This window comes from Pelodiscus sinensis, chromosome 3, assembly GCF_049634645.1.
Source record: "Pelodiscus sinensis isolate JC-2024 chromosome 3, ASM4963464v1, whole genome shotgun sequence".
Lineage (NCBI taxonomy): Eukaryota > Metazoa > Chordata > Testudines > Trionychidae > Pelodiscus > Pelodiscus sinensis.
Window position 1 is genome coordinate 152,458,879 of NC_134713.1, and position 17,882 is coordinate 152,476,760.

Consider the following 17,882-nt stretch of genomic DNA (forward strand, 5'->3'; position numbering starts at 1 on the left):
TAACAGGCATGTGCCAACTCTGACTTTACTGACAAAAACAGTTGTGCATTACTATGTTGTCATGTTGTCACAGAACATCTGGTGTCTGAGCTATGTGATTTTGTCTTCACCCACAACAATTTCCAATTTAGGGACAATTTATACCTTCAAGTTAGCAGCACTGGTATGGGTACCTGCATGGCCCCACAATATGCCAACATTTGTATGGCTGACTTAAGATATCATTTCCTCTGCTTTCTTCCTCTGCTTACGCTACATTGATGACATCTTTATCTTATGGATCCACAGGAAGGAGACTCCTGAAGAAGTCCACAGGGATTTCAACAATTTTCACCCATCAACCTCAGCCTGGACCAGTCCATCCGAGAGATCCATTTTCTTGACACTACAGTACAGATAAATACCAACCTATACCAGAAGCATACTGACTGCTATTCTTACATACATGGCTCCATCCAGGACACATCACGTGATCAGTTGTCTCCAGCCAAGCCCTAAGATACAACCAGATTTGTTCTAATACCACAGACAGAAACAAACAAACACCTACAAGATCTTTATCAGGCAGTCTTAAAACTTAAATATCTTCCTAGGGAAGTGAGGAAACAGAATGACAGAGCCAGACAAGTATTCAGAAGTCACCTACTTCAAAACGAGACCTACAAGGAAAATATCAGAACATCACTGCCCATCACTTATAGCCCTCCTCTTAAACTCCTAGTGCATCATTGACAATGTACAATCTATCCTGGAACATGAACCATCACTCTCACAGACTGTGGGAGACAGACCAATCCTCGCCAATAGATAACCCCTCAACCTGAAGCAAATACTTACCAGCTGCCATACACCATACCTCAGATACACTCACCCAGGAATTTACCCTTACAACTAATCCCATTGCCAACTCTATCTACATATGTGTACAAGTGACACTATCACAGAACCTAACCACATAAGCCACAACATCAGGGGCTCATTCAGCTGCACATCCTCCAATGTGATAGATGACAGTAAGTTCCAGCAATGCCTCTCTGCCATGACCAGTCTCTGTGACATTTTAGCCAGGAGCTGCTTCTGACTTCCTCTGTAGCCCAGAGGTTTGGCTGTGGACTTAGACTATGGCAGGTGTGGGTTGGGGTCTGCCCTGCTGCCTGTGCCTGCCCCCTGTTTCATAATAACCTTGGGCTTGCTGCTCTCTTGTATGCTGAAGCTGGTTCCATATGAGTTAAATGTGCTTTGGGCCAAACTCACAGTTACTCCCACTCTCTAGTCTGGTTGCTTAAACAAGACAGCAGGAGACTGGAGACATTTCATATGCTTTGCAAACTGTAACTGATGGGCATTTTTGATAGTTTGATTTTTATCAGTTATTATTTGAACGTTTTATTGAGAACTGGCCTTGAGAGGATTGATATCCTGATTGGTCACTGGCAGCTGGAACTTTTTGGTCAGATACCCTGCCTCAGAGATAAAGTCCCTGCACAAGGAACCCTGAAGACAGGACAAAAGGTCAGGAGGAAACGTTGCCCAGCCACGGACAGGTGGCAGCCTTGTAGTCAGCCATGATTAATTTGGCTTTACCAGATCAGTAATAACTTTGTGGAGCTTTTAAATGCCTGGAATAAAATCACACAGTGTGGCAATGAACATTCAGCGCTAAGAACCCACGCTGCCAAACAAAAAGCCCTTGGGTACACTGAAAGAGTCATAGAACTTTCAAGCAAGCCTGAGTTGTTTTAAGGCTTTCCATGAGAACCAAATAAAATACCCCATTTCCAGACAGTTTCACACTTTCATCTGTTTTTGTTTGATATTTTGTATTAATTCTAATATGAAACGTAAGGTAAAATGTGTATATATGCATGTGTGCGCATGTGTGTGTGCGTGCATTCTCCTTTCCATTCTGAACAAGTATTGGCTTTAGTTCTGGCCTTCTTTGAAGGCTCTTATACAATGAGATCATAGAGACTCTAGGAGTTTCTGTAATCCATATATGCTTATACAATGTTTTTATCTTATTTATATAAGCTGAAAATCTCTTAAGTAGATGTTGTGATGCTAGTTGCCAGCTCATGCCAAGGTCTCTGTCTCAGTGGGACACTGACAGACACATACTGGAATCTGTCTGGCTCATTTATGGGTTAATACTGTACCATATTGACAGAATAGCTTGGCTGGCAGGTATTGTAAGCAGAGACAGGCTGAACATCCCCAAACAGCCTACTGTGGTCCCTGCCCCAGGCCAGTGCACTTCTTGCCAGAAGTTTGGGCTGTATGTGTGGCCTGCCCACTGCTCTGGGGCCTGGAGCCCTGAGACTGTAGGTGCAGTAGCCAGTGTAGCTGGACATCCCCCTCCCACAATTTACTCTTTCAGGTGCAGTCAGAACAGTTTCCTGTTATGCCAAGCAGTGGAAACTCCCCCAATAATGTTAGATGCTTGCATAAATCCATATTGCGATATAGAGTCAATTGTATTCATGCTTATGAATATGTAACCTGTCAATGTATGAAGTACATGAGGATGTGTGAATGAGAAACTGCCAATCATAAAGCAGTGAAGCATATATTACCTTTTATGGCTATAAGGAAGAATCCTGCAAATTGTATAAATTGATATAATAGGCAGCCAGGTGTAGCTCTCCTCGGAAAAGATGTAACAGCATGTTATATTCAGGACTGGACCGGAAGCAGTAGAGCCCTCCCATGGAGCCAAAAGGACTCTGGAGACTCTTTTCACCTTGCAGCTGATTTCTGGGTATCTGTAGCCTGGCCAGCCTCATCTGCCTGCAAAATCAAAAGTAATCTATGTTGTGCCCATAGCCTGCCTCCAAACTGCCAGCACGAACGTGATGTATGTGTGAGTATTGCCGTACCATTAAGAATCTGTACTAATAAACAAACCTCAGTGCGGCTCTAGTTCACCCTTTGTCTAGGATTATTCCTTGGCTGGTTCCAAGGGCAGGTAACAGCCAGGAGCTGCCCAGGCGCCCATGGCATTGAAGCTGTGGCACACTAGGGCTGGGACCCTGCCTCCCTGCCCCCAGCCAAGCAGTGGGTGAGCATACTTTGGGCTCCTGCAGGGAGGGGGGCACAAAAGGAGGAGCCTGAGTCACTAGAATACTCTGGTGGAGAACTAGAATAAGTAGTTGATTTAGTGGGACTTCACAGTGTTGTGAAGTGGATACATACCCAAGGAGAAGAACATTTATCTATACCTGATTTATTTGCAATGGGAAAAATAGAAACTTAGGGGTTTTTTTGTAATAAAAGTTCAGAATTTGCAGGGTATTTCAGAGGGTAGCCAAAAATGGGGAGGTACATTAAAAATCACAAATCTCTGGTGTGTGTGTGTGTGTGTGTGTGTGTGTGTGTGTGTCAGAAGGGGTGACTTTTTCCTATCCCTGATATTAAGGTGGTTTTAAGGGATTTTGCTATGTGCGCTTCAGTGAGAAAAGTATAATCTCCCTCATTCAAATTATCCCAAGTATCTGAGAGTAGTAGCTTCTTTATCTGTCTCTGGGAAGAGAAAACCTATAGCAGGGATGGGAACCTCAGGAGCCGAGGCCGGATGCTGCCCCCAGCTTGCTTGGATCTGGCCCCTAAGGCTCTGCCCCTCTCCCCAGCATTGGGGAACCTGTGCAGGCACTCCAGCTCCCTGCTGCTCCACCATGGGGCAGGACCACACAAAATCTACCAGGCTGGACACCCCTAGGCTCTTGTGTGCAAGAAGAATGTGAGGAATGTCTTTCTCCTTCTCAGTCGGGGGCCACATCAGTGAGGGTGGGTTTTTGTTTTGTATTGGTTTTTTTGCTTCTCACTTGTGTGTGGGCCCGACAGATTCTTCTGTGGGTCAGCGGCCCCCTACCCAAAAAAAGTTCCTCACTCCTGACCTACAGTATGACACGAGGGAAAAGAGAAGCTCTGATTTAGCTCTGCTAAAATATTAGTTCACCTCCACTGAACATTCTCAGAAGTGATTTTTCAATTATTCATATTTTTTACCTTCCTTACTCAAAACTTAGGGAAGATTATGCTCCTTTAGGACATTTCCAAGGTTCATACTTTGGCCATTATTGTTTACCCTGTAAAAAATAAGCAAGGTATTATTTTACTGTGGGTAAAGTGGGTTTTTTTCTGCTTTCCCAGAACTCAACAATTGCCGAAGGAATTCTATACAAACATTAAAAAATAAATTACCTTCAGGAAGAAAGAAATCATAGCACATTTCAACCCTAAAGGAGAATGTTCCAGAACAAATGTGTCACCGCATTCCTTTTCTTTGAATTTGTTTTGGGAATGCAAAGTTCAGGAGGCAGTTTATTTGTGTCTAATCATTGTAAATGGCATGGTAGCCTTCACAAGAAGAATGAACAGTCAAAAATTGAGGCAAGGATGAGAGGAAGAAGGAAAGATATGAAAGGGTCAGAGAGATTTGGCATTTATTTCTGACACCTTCTGTTCTAGAAAAAAAACAATTAAATTATATCTATTGCTATTCTGCTTCCCTGGATGAACACCAGATGCTAATCATGGAACCCACAAGTGGTTATAGTGGCAGGGCCAATGTCTAAACATACACTTTGTGCTTAATTTCCATACCAGAATCCCTGCTTGTATCAACTCCATCTGCAAGGAAACATAGACGCATTATAAATAAAAATCTATAGAGCAGCTGTGGGCCAACTGACTCATAAAAAAAGGAAAATGTTGAATGAATGCAAGCTGATTTTTTCAATAAATAGAGCCTTTCAATTTTTATTTAGATTTCTATAGGTGAGACTAAAGGGGGGTGAGGGGAGAGTGAGCTTCAGATCCCTGTATGTAATTATGGCAGGTTAGATGTTATATACCCAGAACATAAAAAATGTTATGCAACATATTGTTTTCAACTAATATTAACTTTGAAGTGCAAAACTACTTTAAATTAAAAAAAATATTAAAAAGCTGGTGGATCAAACTCTTGTAGAGAGTAGGATGAAGATTAGTACATATATAACAGAAAGTACAATAGATGGCAGTTGATACTGAGAAGGAAAATAATGAAAATGAATAGTAATTTTGAGCTATGACCAAAAATCAAATATACTACAATGTTTGTTTAGAGTTTGTTTTAAGACAAAATTGTAACACCTATTTTGTGTACATTCAGTGAAATTAAAACCCCCAGAAAAGATATGGTTTTCAGTGGTTTAGGGAAGAATTATTTTTATTGACACTGAAGGGTACAATAAATCCTCTGGAGATATATTACACATCTGTGATGAGTGACTTGTAAAAAAACCCATAACTATCAGAACATGTCGTATAAATTGCTCAGTCTTACAGAATTTTCAAACTACTACCTCAGTGGCTATAATTGTCTAGAATTATTATTTTACTGTTAAAATGGTCTGTTCAAATTTAACCTTCTCCTGATAGTAAAGCTGTATGCTTACAATGGCCATAATTTCAATGATAAAACCATGGGCTATAGAATTCTTCCATGTACCTAGTGCTGTGCATGCTGGATCACCTTAGGTCTGCTTGAATGCAGTTGAGTGGAGGAGGGGAGGAGTGAAAGCATGTCATAGGGAACTAGTTACACTAACATCCACCTCCATGTCCTGTGTTGTCCATTTTTAATGTCTGAAAGGTATTAAAGCCTCCCCATTGATGTCATAGATATCCTTCCAATGACTTCAAGGAAAGGTAATGACAGCCTTTAATTGGTTTTTAATACAAATAAACCATTAAACCATGTGCCACACCTCTTCCTCCTTCTCCCCTCACTTTTTTAATAACTTAAAAACATGAAAAATAATACATTGCCAAACAAAGCCACAAGTTATGTGATTGTTTTTATTTTCAATTTGGCTCTGGCATCTAGACGTACTGATTGACATCAAGTAACTCTCTACCTTTAAAGGTAACTGAACTTGCCACTATTCTCTGAAATTCAGACAAAATCAAAATAAGAGGCAGAGACTGGCAATGCAGGCTTTTATAAGGCCTGGATTATGGTGCTTTGATATATTTGTACAGAAAACAAAATTGTCAGACCTCAATATCCTATTTTTGCCAACGGTATTCCCTCACTTTTATGAACACTATTACTTACCCACAAACAGAATAATAAATTGTGGAGTAAAGCTATTAATAAATAAGTAGAATTTAGAAGTGTGACTATGTTTTATGATAATGATTTGTTTCCTTGTTAACTCATTTAAAAAGTCAACATTTATCAACATTATGAATAGGAGAGATATCGGAGTTATTTCTTTGTTCTCTGAATAGAAAAAAACTATTACCTGAGATAATAACTGCTAGCAAATGTTTACTTTGCATACTGATCACCTAATTTGCTTCTTGGTGATCACTGCTTTGCTGGAATTTTGCATTCTTGTGCTGTGCAATTGTGACCTTATAAAGCTTAACAAAAAGCTGAATTCTCTTTTCTGCCCATTAAAGTAAATTCACTCTATTTTCACTAAATTCAGAAAGGTGGTTTTTAAAAAAATATTTACTTCTTGAACTAGGGGAAACACGTGTCCAGAGCTAAGCCTGATTTTCTTAAAATATAAAATTAATTGGAGCAGTACCTCTTAGAACATAATACTTCTGGATCTACTGTGAAGGTATTTGCATATATCTTAAATACAGATACATGGTCCACTGCAAGTCACATGTACATATGCTACTTCAAATGACAATGACCCCCAAGGATTTGAGGACGTAGGCACATGAGGAAATGGTACTGCAAGATGGTAAAAGAAAAAGTAAGTCAAAGAGAAATATGAGCACAACATGTTCTTCATATTACACATACACTGATATTTCACCTACATAACTCTCAGCCATTGTTAAAGTAATAACACACTACCTCAAGGGGTTAAGGTTTCATTACATTTTTGAGGACTAACAGGTGCACCCCGATAGCTTGCCAAATACTTCATGATGAAATGCACAACTAAACTGTAAATGTATTATTCACCCCCTGGATCACACTGCACCTGGCCAGTGAAATGGCAGTATTGGGATTTATCGAGTTGCCCTTACTTGAACACTATGGACCTCAAATCACCCGGGCAGTGATTCATTACACAACACAAAAATATCCGTATGGCTTTGATGAAAGCATACATGGTACATAAAAATGTGCAAGGGACATAATGTAATACATGAAAATGCCTGTGCCATCTCAAAAGTGAGAGCTATTAAAAGCATCCAAGTAGTTATGTACAGGGATGGATTTAATGACCCTAACATCTCTTAGGCCTTTAGCTGTGTTGGAGCTGTGTAGGCCCCTTACTTTGTGAGATGCCAAGAAGATTTCCTAATCAAAGTCTCTGCCACCTGGACTCCTTCAGTTCATTTGCCAACTGGACCTTTATCTGAAAAATCTACACCTGGTCACACTGAAAATTAATTACATTTCCAGACGTGTATGGCTACATGAAAGGAACAATCCTCCTTTACTGTTTGCTCCATAGTTTGCCTACCATATGGCATTTCTAAATATAGAAGATACAAGTTTATTCTATAAATAGGTGATGAAGACAGAGGAAAGGGTACAACAGTGAAAGCATCTGAGCCAGTCTCAAATAGAAGGAAGTGACAGGAGTTTGATTTGCGCTGGTAGCAAGGGCGGGTTCATATCAACTGCCGTAGTTTGTCACTAGCTGCACCTTTGACCTCTTCTGGTTTCTCTGAGTGCACCCTCAGGTGACAGGCCTCCTGCCTTCACATCTCTCACAAAGGAATCCTGGAATTCTCCCATTCACAGACAAGGACATGGAGCTCAGCCCCCTCTGGACCAACCACAACGGTTCAGCAAGCCAGACTGAGTTCAGCATCTCTAGTTCTTTCCATTGACTGGTAGTGAATACAGCAGCAATGGGCATCCAATGGCCGCTTGAGTGGCCTTCATCTCAGTGGGTTGCAGCAGCCTGCAGCTCACCGGGGCTCCACCAGTGGCCCATGGACTCCCTGTCTGTCCCCTCCCCTATGCACATCTCGCACACTGGGGCACTGGAGCCCCACACTTCTTTCTTCTCTTCCTCCCTCCCAGTGCTTTTGGAGCACCATGAATCCCCTGATTCACTCTCTGTCCCCCCCCCCCCTCCCCCCGTCCTCCCAGAGCTTGAACAGCCATGAACAGCTGATTCATATCATTCAAGCCCTGGGAGGGAGAAGGAGGAGTTGGGGACAGAGAATAAACCAGTGGATAATGGTACTCTGAAAGTGCTGGGAGGGAGGGGGAGAAGTACTAAGTATGGGGCTCCAGTGCAGGTGAGGTGTATGGGGGAGAGGGGCAGACAGGGGCTCCGTGAGCCATAAGTGGTGCCTCAATGGGTCGTATGTGCCCCTCAGACCGCAGGTGGCCCACCACTGGAATACAATGATCCAAAATAGCCTTCTTAAAACTGAGTATTGTTTGATTGTAACAACAGGAACACAGAATAGTGGTGGAAAAGAATTTTAAAACATGAAAATGATAGAAATGTAGCCAGGTGTAGCTGAAACAAAATACAGGACTATGTAGCTCTTTAACCAGAAAGGACACTGTCTCAATGACCTAATCACATGCATCTTACTTCAGAAGACTTTCAAATCTGCACTTGAATGGGAATCCTCTGAACTGGCATTCATGCTAAAATTCGACACTCTCCGCAGGGGGCTGAACGAAGACCCCAACTACCTTACCCATTACAAAGATAACTTCCCCAATTATCACCTCTAATACCATTAACTCACAGACATCTACCCTTCCCCACCTCTAATATCATTAACTCACAGGCATTTACCTTCCTTCCCCCCCACCCCCACACATCTCCCTTCTGTTCTGAAATGTGATTTGTCCTTTTCATATGTGTTCATTTTTTTAATTGTATCCTTTGGTATATATGGTTGTGACTATTTTCTTCCACTATTTGATCTGAGGAAGTGGGTCTGGCCCACAAAAGCTCATCATCTAATAAACCATCTTGTTAGTCTTTAAAGTGCTACATAGTCCTGTATTTTATTAAAACAAGAAAATGTTTATCTTACTTAAAATCTGGCCATCCTGAAATGAAGACTGAGGGAATCAAAGCTGCCTCATGCATCCCAGGGAGTCTGGTGGTGAGTTTCCTGCCCTTAGCCTTCGGACCCCATCAATAGCATACAGTATTTTTAAATCCTCCCCCATCTTTTGATCCCCCACTTTCATGAAAGTGTATTTGTGTGACTGAGTCCTAGGAAAGTCCATCTGGCAAGCCCACCAAGAGGTAGAATGAGAATATTACAGTTAATAATCCTTGGTGTTGCCACAGAGCTCCTGTGTAGGGTTATGGGGTCCTTGGGTCCATTTCCTGACCACCCAGATATTGAATTAACCCAATATATGCACAAAGCAAACATTTTTACAATATTCAGACCAACATACCTAGAACATAATTGTGAGGGAAGTGGGGGATGAATTATTTTATATATTCACATTTGATTGTTATTGTGTGGTTTACTATATCGTTACAAGGGGTGAATTCCAACAGGAGTGGAAAGAATTTGAGCTAGACAGCAGACAGCACTCACAGGTAGGTCCATTGGCTGATATACAGAGGTTTATTGCAGAGCAACAATTGTTTTGTAGTATACGCTTATCTCTCCCATTGCCCCTCCCAAGGGGGCTACATAAAGAAATGTAACCACGTTCAAGAGGCACAGGGAATGACAGACTGCAGAAGAAGATACCTCCAGACCAAGAAGTGGGTTACCTAGGATAAATCAGCCTTACCTAAGCATAAGGTAAGATAGATAAAAATTTAAAATATTTATTGAATTAAAAATATTTTTATTTTTTGATGATGCTTTGTTTCAATTTAGATTAAACAATACTTTGTTTTAAGGTGACTATGGTTTGGGTCACTGTATTGATCAGCTTCTCAAGGGAAGAACTGAATTTGGTAACAGTAATAATATGTGTTATTACTGAACCTAGTCAGGCCCACTGTGCACTTCTGATTGGTACCAGGGAGGCTGTACTCCAACACCCATTTTAAGGCCAGATAAACACTAAAAATTTTGGTTGGCCCAGCTACATTCCTCAAAGGTGTGAAAAATCCACAGCCTAGCAACATAGTTAGGCTGACCCAGCATGGACAGCGCTAGGCTGATAGAAGAATTCTTCTGTTAACTAGCAAAGAGCTCTGAAGATGGATAAACTATAGCACTGTGAGAACCACACCCATCACAGTAAGGAGTGTCTCCCCTGAAGCACTACAGCAGGACTGCTGCAGTTTCTAGTGGATGACCTAAACTATGAGTGGGAAAATCATGGAAGTACTGAAGGGACAGCATGATGTCTATTAACTGGAGGTAGTGCACTTAAAACAGAGAGAGGGATCAAAGATGCCCTGACTTGTGACTATAGTATTAATAGGTTATTACTACCTAAAAATAATAGCTAGCACTTTAAGCACCCCAGTTTGGAGTATTTTCCTGCTCATCCTTGTTCTATATAATGTGTCTGAGCTGATCTTGGGGACTTGTTTTGCAACATAAAACTTTACTTAGCAGAAGCTGAGATTGCTGCCTCATGCGAAGGAGTTCTCCTGGCATAGCAACAGTAAGGATACCCAGTACATCAGCTCGCCAGTTGTAAGGGACAGACTCGACCCTGCTGGCGTAGGATTGTCAGGTGTCCAGTTTTGAACGGGACAGTCCAGTATTTCAGCTTTCTGCTTGGGAAACAAATTGAGAAAATATAAATGAGAAAATATAAACGTCTGGTATTTTCCAAATAAGATGTAATGTAGATTGTGATGTAATGTCAAGTGTGTCCGGTATTTTTGTTGAGACCACCCGGCAACCCTAGCTGGCTGAGGTTTTTGTGTTGCAACTCAGCAAGCGTACAGGGGTCCCCTTGTCGCTTAGTGCGGCTGTAACTCAGTTCCAAGCAGGGCGATAAACACGGCTGCACGGAGGGAGGCCTGTGAGGAGAGCAGTTGGGAAGGGGACGCCAGCAGGCCGCGTGCGGAAATGACTCACCCCATTTCTCCCCAGACCCGCCCCGCGGATAGCCCGGCGCACTGCCGCCCCGCCCCGCCGCGCAGGCTCCCAGCCACCTACGGCCCCAGGAGCGAGCCGCGCCGGCGCGAGGAGGGGGCTGACAGGGAAGCTGCTGGACCGGTCCTGCGCTTGGCGGGGGGAGCTGAGGTCATGGCGGTCTCGGCCGCGCTGCAGCGGAGCGTGGTGTCCCCGGCGGGCAGGCACAGCGCCTCGGTCGTCCTGCTGCACGGCTCAGGTGCGGCCTCCAAGCCTTGCGCCCGCGGCACGTGCAGGGGGCCGGGACGCCGCCGCATTCTGCAGCGGGGCGCTGGGCTGGCGTCAGCCCGGGACCCTGCTCCACTCTGCCGGGTCACTGATTTGGGGCCCTAGGGGGGCGTGGTAGTGGTTATTGCACAGGTATGGACCAGCCTGAACTTAGGCTGAAAGCTCAGGTCTGTACTGATGTGAGTAGCACCTTTACCTTTAATGGGATGATTCCTGAGAGTAAGGGCTCAAAATCAGACTCTCATCTTAACCAAGTCCACTTGTGAGCAACAGGGGGACACGGTTTGTTTGAAATCTAGATCATTTCAAAAACGATATGAAATTTAGTTTGAGGTTCTGTATCAGCTCCCAAATTCCACTGCTAGCTTTTGTGAGTTTATATCCACAATGTTCCTTCCCTATCAAAAGACACTTCCTGCTTGGAGTCTGCGTGCAAATAACAGGCAAAGTTATGCTAGAAATCATACAAACACTTAGGCCATATTTAGAGTAAGATAAAAGATGTGGTAGCTAACACATCCTAACTGATGCATTTTAAGCCTAGTGTAGACAAGGGAGGATGTACTTTAACATACATGCATGAAATTTAGTCTTCTCAGCTTTAGTTTCACCAGTTCAACATATGTTTAAGGCGTGTTAATTAACATATGTATCCTAGTCTAGAAAAGGCTTAAAGTACATGGATAACTGAATTCATGCAGTGGATTACCTTCTTAAGTAAAAAATAATTGAGGGCATACACATTTACAGGACTGGGGTGAGATTTTTTTCAGAAGTGCCTAAAATGATGGGAGTATTGCTCCTGTATGTGTAAATACTTTTGAAATTCTTAATCCAAGTCTGACCTGACCATACAAATGAAACAGTGAAATTATGTGTAATTAACAGCATTTTTTTCATAAAACGAACAAATCAGAATAAAATTTCTTCCATTATAAACTAGGGTCATCGTAGATGATGATATTTTTAACAACGTTGTTACAAGCAACAAGTGGAAGTGTAATCTTTAAATTGACACTGTCTCCTTAATTAAGGATATATATAAGGGTTTGCTAGATTGAGGCTTTATGATTCCTTTCTGTTGTGCTGCCTGCAAGCAACTGTCAGTGCTGGAATTAGTTCTCATAATTTATGTGTGTTTTTATAATCCAGTTTGAATTTAGTTTATTAAACCAGGACACTCAAAGCTGTTTGAATTCACAAAGCACACAACTGAAGGGGAGTTAGTACAATATAGTCAGCTTCTCCTGTTAACTCTAATTGAAGTAAATAATTTCTTATTATTTTGTAGAGATGGGGGAAGATTATGGTTAGAGGATAATTCCAAAAGTGGTTTAAGTATGTCACAATTTTTCTTTTTTGTTATAACTCTATTCATAATATTTACAACGGAGCTGTCAGGAAAAGTAAGAGTCCTCTTCTATCTGGTTTTGTTTAATAGTTTGGTGTGTGTAGGGAGGAGGGTATTTCCAAAGCATGGGGTAGCAAGTTAGTGCAGGCTGGCATGTTACATCTTTTGATGCCCTCTAGACAGCAGTTGTAAGGCAGAGCAAAACTGAGTGGCAATCCCATGAATCAATTTTTTCCCCTTAACATTTGCTACCACTTAATTGTAACAAAACAATTAGTTGAACCCAGATTGAATGGGAGAGTAATGGGGTACTCCTCATGCACTACATCCAGTATTAGTGTGAAACAATATACAGGCAGTCCCTGGGTTACGTACAAGATAGGGACTGTAGATTTGTTCTTAAGTTGAATCTGTATGTAAGTCAGAACTGGCGTCCAGATTCAGCCGCTGCTGAAACTGACCAGTGGCTGACTACAGGAAGCCTGAGGCAGAGTTGCTCTGCCCCGGGCTTCCTGGAATCAGCCTCTGATCAGTTTCAACAGGCTGAATGTGGACACCAGTTCCGACTTACATACAGATTCAATTTAAGAACCCCAGGCGTCCCCAAGTCAGCTGCTGCTGAAACTGATCAGCGGCTGATTCCAGGAAGCAGAGCAACTCTGCCTCGGGCTTCCTGTAGTCAGCGCTGGTCAGTTTCAGCAGCGGCTGACTTGGGGACGCCTGGGGCAGAGCAGCTGGGGTGCTGCTGGGTTGCTCCACCAGCGCCCACCAGCACCGCAGCTGCTCTGCCCCAGGCGTCCTGATTCAGCCGCTGCTGAAACTGACCAGCAGCGGCTGAATCAGGATGCTTGGGGCAGAGCAGCTGGGGTGCTGCCGGGTTGGTACAGTAGCGCCCAGAGCGGCGCTGCGGGACCAACCGGCAGCGCCCCAGCTGCTCTACCACAGGCGTCCGGAGAAAAGCCTGGTTCTGGGGGGGTGTACTAGCTGCGCCCCCCCCCAGCAGACCAGGGAGACACGGGCGGCGGACCAAGACGCACCCCAGCAGACCAGGGAGACGGGGAGCAAAGCCACGGAGCACGCGGGCAGCGGACAGCCCAGACGCGCTGCGGCTGTCCCGCTGCCGGCGTCCTCAGAGACTTTGCTCCCCGTCTCAGCAGACCAGGGAGACGGGCAGCAAACCCTGTTCGTAACTGCGTTACCTTTTGATGTTATTTTTATTGAACTGAAATTAATTGCATCTAAATAGAAGCCCTGGTAATCACACTTAGGGTGCTGAGAGTTGGTACATGAGGGTCAAAGTCTCTTAACTAATGAGTCTTCTTTCTGCAAGCTGTTCAGACAGAATAAGCTACATTAGAAGCTCTCCAGCTGCTTGTCTACACTAGAATATGGTCTCTGCTGCTGCGAGAGAGCTCATCCATTGGCATATTTAAACTATCTGTGAGAGTCAGAAGCTGTGTTGGTGGGAGAAGCGCTCCTGCTGACATAGCACTGTCCACACTGGAGCGTAGGTCAATGTGACGTATGTCCTTAGAGAGTGGATTATTCACACCTCAGAGATCGTGTCTTCATTCCTCCACTTCTGGAGTTTGATTTAGTCGGTCTAACTAAGACGCGCTAAATTGAATTCAGAGGGTGTCCCTGTTGGTGGTGGCACTCCTGTGAGGGGGTAAAGGAAGCTTACGGGAGCGTTGGATCTTGTCGGCCTCCCACTGTGGAGACTGTGGGGAAACGTGAGTCAAGGCACGTCAACTCCAGCTACGTAATTAATGTAGCTAGAGTTGAGTATATTTATTCAACCTTCCCCTTTCGTGTTGACGTAGCCTGAGTCACTTCAGTTATACTGACGTAAGTGGTAGTGTGTATGAGCCCTGGTTCCTAACTTTATGCATGCTCCTGTTGACTCTCAGAGCTCATGAAATGTCAGCAAAGAAAGAGAAGATGTGATGTCATAAAGAAAACATGTATGGCCCCAATCCTGCCTGCAAATACTTATAAGCACGCACACTTAACTTTGATTTGCAGAATCAAGGCTTATGCTCCCTAACTAAAGAAAGATATGTGTAGAGAAAATAATTTTATTTTGTAAACGTTTAAAAGTATTTTGTTAATAGTTTCTCTTAGAAAACCTATGTTTTCCAAATTTGACTGATGAGAACAAGATCTGCTTCGATACCAGCCTAAAGTAGTCAGACGAGCAAAGTTACTCCTTATGTTTGCAGGAATAAATTCACAATGGAATCCTAGTTATGCCTTTAATTTGTATATAGATTTTTTTTTAAATGGTAAAGTCAAAATAAACAGTGTACAAATTTTGGGCCCAATCCTGGAAAGACTTACTGTGTAGATTAGTACTGCTACTGTGAGTTATTTGTGATTCAACATAAATAAGGCCATTCATGATGTAGTACATTTTGTGCTTGGCAGTAAGCACTGGTAGGACAGAGTCCTTTTACCTTCCATTCATTAACTGAAGCATAATTCCAGTAGTATTTATTTACATTTTATTTGTAAATGATATCTTGGGGCTTTCTTTGTTGAAATCTAAAGCAATAAAAAGTCTTTTCCACCTAAGGGCTTGTCTTCACTGCAGTAGTTACCTTGATTCAATACACTTGAGTTACCCCACTCAGGTTAGTCTGGCTCTAACAGTTAGTGTGACTATACTGAGGAACAATTCTTCAGCTGTACATATGTTTTATTAGTCTATAACAGTGTTTCCCAATTGGTGCTCCGCGGAACCCCACGGTTCCATGAAGCGAAAGAAAGGGTTCTGCGAGAACTCGGCACTCTCCCACCCCTTCTTAAAGAGACAGATTCTATTTTTCAGCTTTTTTTTTTTTTTTTTTTTGTTCGACCAATTCTGGTGGGTCTTTTTTAATTTTAAAAAATTTTTTTTGCTTAACACATTTTACCCTGGCAACCCTATCGGTTCCTTGAAATACTTTTAAGCTGAAAAGGGTTCCGTGGCCAAATAAAATTGGGAAACACTGGTCTATAAAGTGCTACCAGACCATTTGTTGTTATTTCAGCTATATAGTGATTTGTATCAGTAGCACACAGTGATTGGATTAGCTGCTGATTAGTTGCTGTAACTCAGTATTCTGTTTCACCACTGCTTTAACTGCTGGAGTCTCAGTTCCACTAGAGCTTCAACCCATTTCTTTGTTGGGTTAGCTAGCTCCAATTTAAAGAAACACTTAACTGAGTTATACATTTTTGTGTGTGTGGATGAAATTAGATGAGGTAGGGGAAAAACATGATTTATACATTGAGAACACTGCATGTGTTCACTGAAGATAAGATCTTTAAAAGGGAAGAGAATTAATGTGTATTTTGTAAGGCACTTTGGAAATATTGGATCTGCAAGGATCTACGCATGTGAACCTGCTTGTAGGATCATGAACTAAACTGCTGTTGGATGAGGACCATAGTCACAAAAATCAGGCTTGATCTCTGCCAACTCTCAAGAAAGGGCCTGTTTGAATTTAGTATTTTAAACAACCTGCCCTAATTCTAGAAGCCAAAGTTTGGGTCTGAGTTTTGAACTTTTTTTTTTTTTACCAAAAACTCAGGGAGTTTGGATCTGAGATTTTGGTTAAGGTCTATTTCTAATAAAAATATTGCATTTAATTAAATTTGTATTTTCAACAAAATTTTTGGGACTTCTAATTTAAGCATTTGTACCTTTAAACATTGAAAACAATAAAATGAATTTTTATAAAAATGAGGACTCAAGCTGAAAATCTTTTTGGTTTCTGCTTTACTTTGTATTTTTTTGCATTTTTATCACTTTGCTATCAATGGCTAATAATCGAGGTTATAAAAAGGACACAAGATTTTTGTGATTAATTGGGAAATCGATAGCCCCTTTAAGAGTGTGATCAAAGGGGTTTCAAGTATATGCTGATTTCAGAGAGGCCTGGGGGTGCTTAGTACTTCTAGAAATTGCTGGGAAGTTTGCAGAATCAAGCTTGTAAATGAAGTGAGTTTCAAGTATAAATAGTTTTGGCATTGTATGGTTCTATCTGTCCATATGTGGAATTAAATTTCCTGTGTATTTGTGTTATGCAGGTGACACTGGTCCAGGAATAAGAGCATGGATCAAACAAGTTCTGAATCAGGATTTAGCTTTCCAGCATATAAAAGTAATTTATCCAACAGCTCCTGCCAGGTATCGTTCAATGCCTTTTACTACTAAGACTAAATTCCTCTACTCTTCTGACAAAATCGTTGTGAAAATATTCTTATGCCTCTGGGTAGAGGTAGTGCTTTGTGTTTTGCAATTCTCTCTGTTTATTTAGTGGTGATGTTCGGAGCTCAATAACGCTTTGCAACCACAAGATCTTATTTTTAAATGCATGAGATTTTATGTAGGATACTTTCTTCTAATTCACAGTAAAAGCCAGTCTGCATTACTGTTGAATTTTTCACAAGGCTAATATAGATAGGGATTTTTCTGTGACATGTACTGTGACCATGTTATTAAATGATTTTTTTAAGCCACCTCCCTACCTCTAATTGTTCCCATAAATCTATGATCAGAATTAACCAAACACTTTACTATACAGATCAATTTTTGCTTCTGACTGCTTCTAACTATAGTCTGGTGTGACTGGTAGGAATATTTGCCTTGTAGTAAATATTAGGGATGTAAAATCCTGATTAATCAGTTAACTGGTTAAATATTAGGCTGGCCTAATGTTTAACTGATTAAGCAGGATCCAGGTGCTGGAGTAGCCCCCAGCCTGCCGGGGCTCCCACTTCCAGCTCCATGCTGGGGCTGGCTCCCAGCTCCCAACCCCAGCTGGAGCAGTCCCTCTTTGCAGGGTGCCCAGGACCAACACGGACTGGGGCTGCTTCAGACGCGGTAGACCCCTTGTGGGCCTGGGGCAGCCCCCCGTGCATTGCACATGGAGAGCAGCTCCAGCCTTCACCGGTTACTGATTAATCTTTCACATCCCTAGTAAATATATAGCTAGGGACAATGCAAGGATCATCTTCAACTATTTGTGGCATCCCAGGATGTTAAAACATTTGAATTACAAGGTTGCTTTGGTTTTTAATTTCAAACAACTGAGCACATAATAAAAATCGAGTCCTGCTTCCTCATCACAGATGCTAGCATTTGAAGCCCCATTATTACTTCTTTAGTCATAATAAAGTGCCACAGTGTGCTTTATGGTATATAGGAAATAGACCCAAGGTGTCCAATCAGTTCCGAAGCTGACTAAAGTTC

At 42.2% G+C, this 17,882-nt stretch overlaps 1 protein-coding gene across 1 annotated transcript in view; it reads left to right on the plus strand.

The window, feature by feature from the left end:
- The first annotated feature begins 11,033 nt into the window (after positions 1-11,033).
- The window catches only part of LYPLAL1 (lysophospholipase like 1), a 59,585-nt gene continuing 52,736 nt past the window's right edge, over positions 11,034-17,882 (plus strand). The window contains exons 1-2 of the mRNA XM_075925212.1: positions 11,034-11,263; positions 16,718-16,817. Of these exons, the coding sequence (XP_075781327.1) occupies positions 11,179-11,263; positions 16,718-16,817 (185 nt within the window). The 5' untranslated portion in view covers positions 11,034-11,178. The remainder of the gene's footprint in view (positions 11,264-16,717; positions 16,818-17,882) is intronic.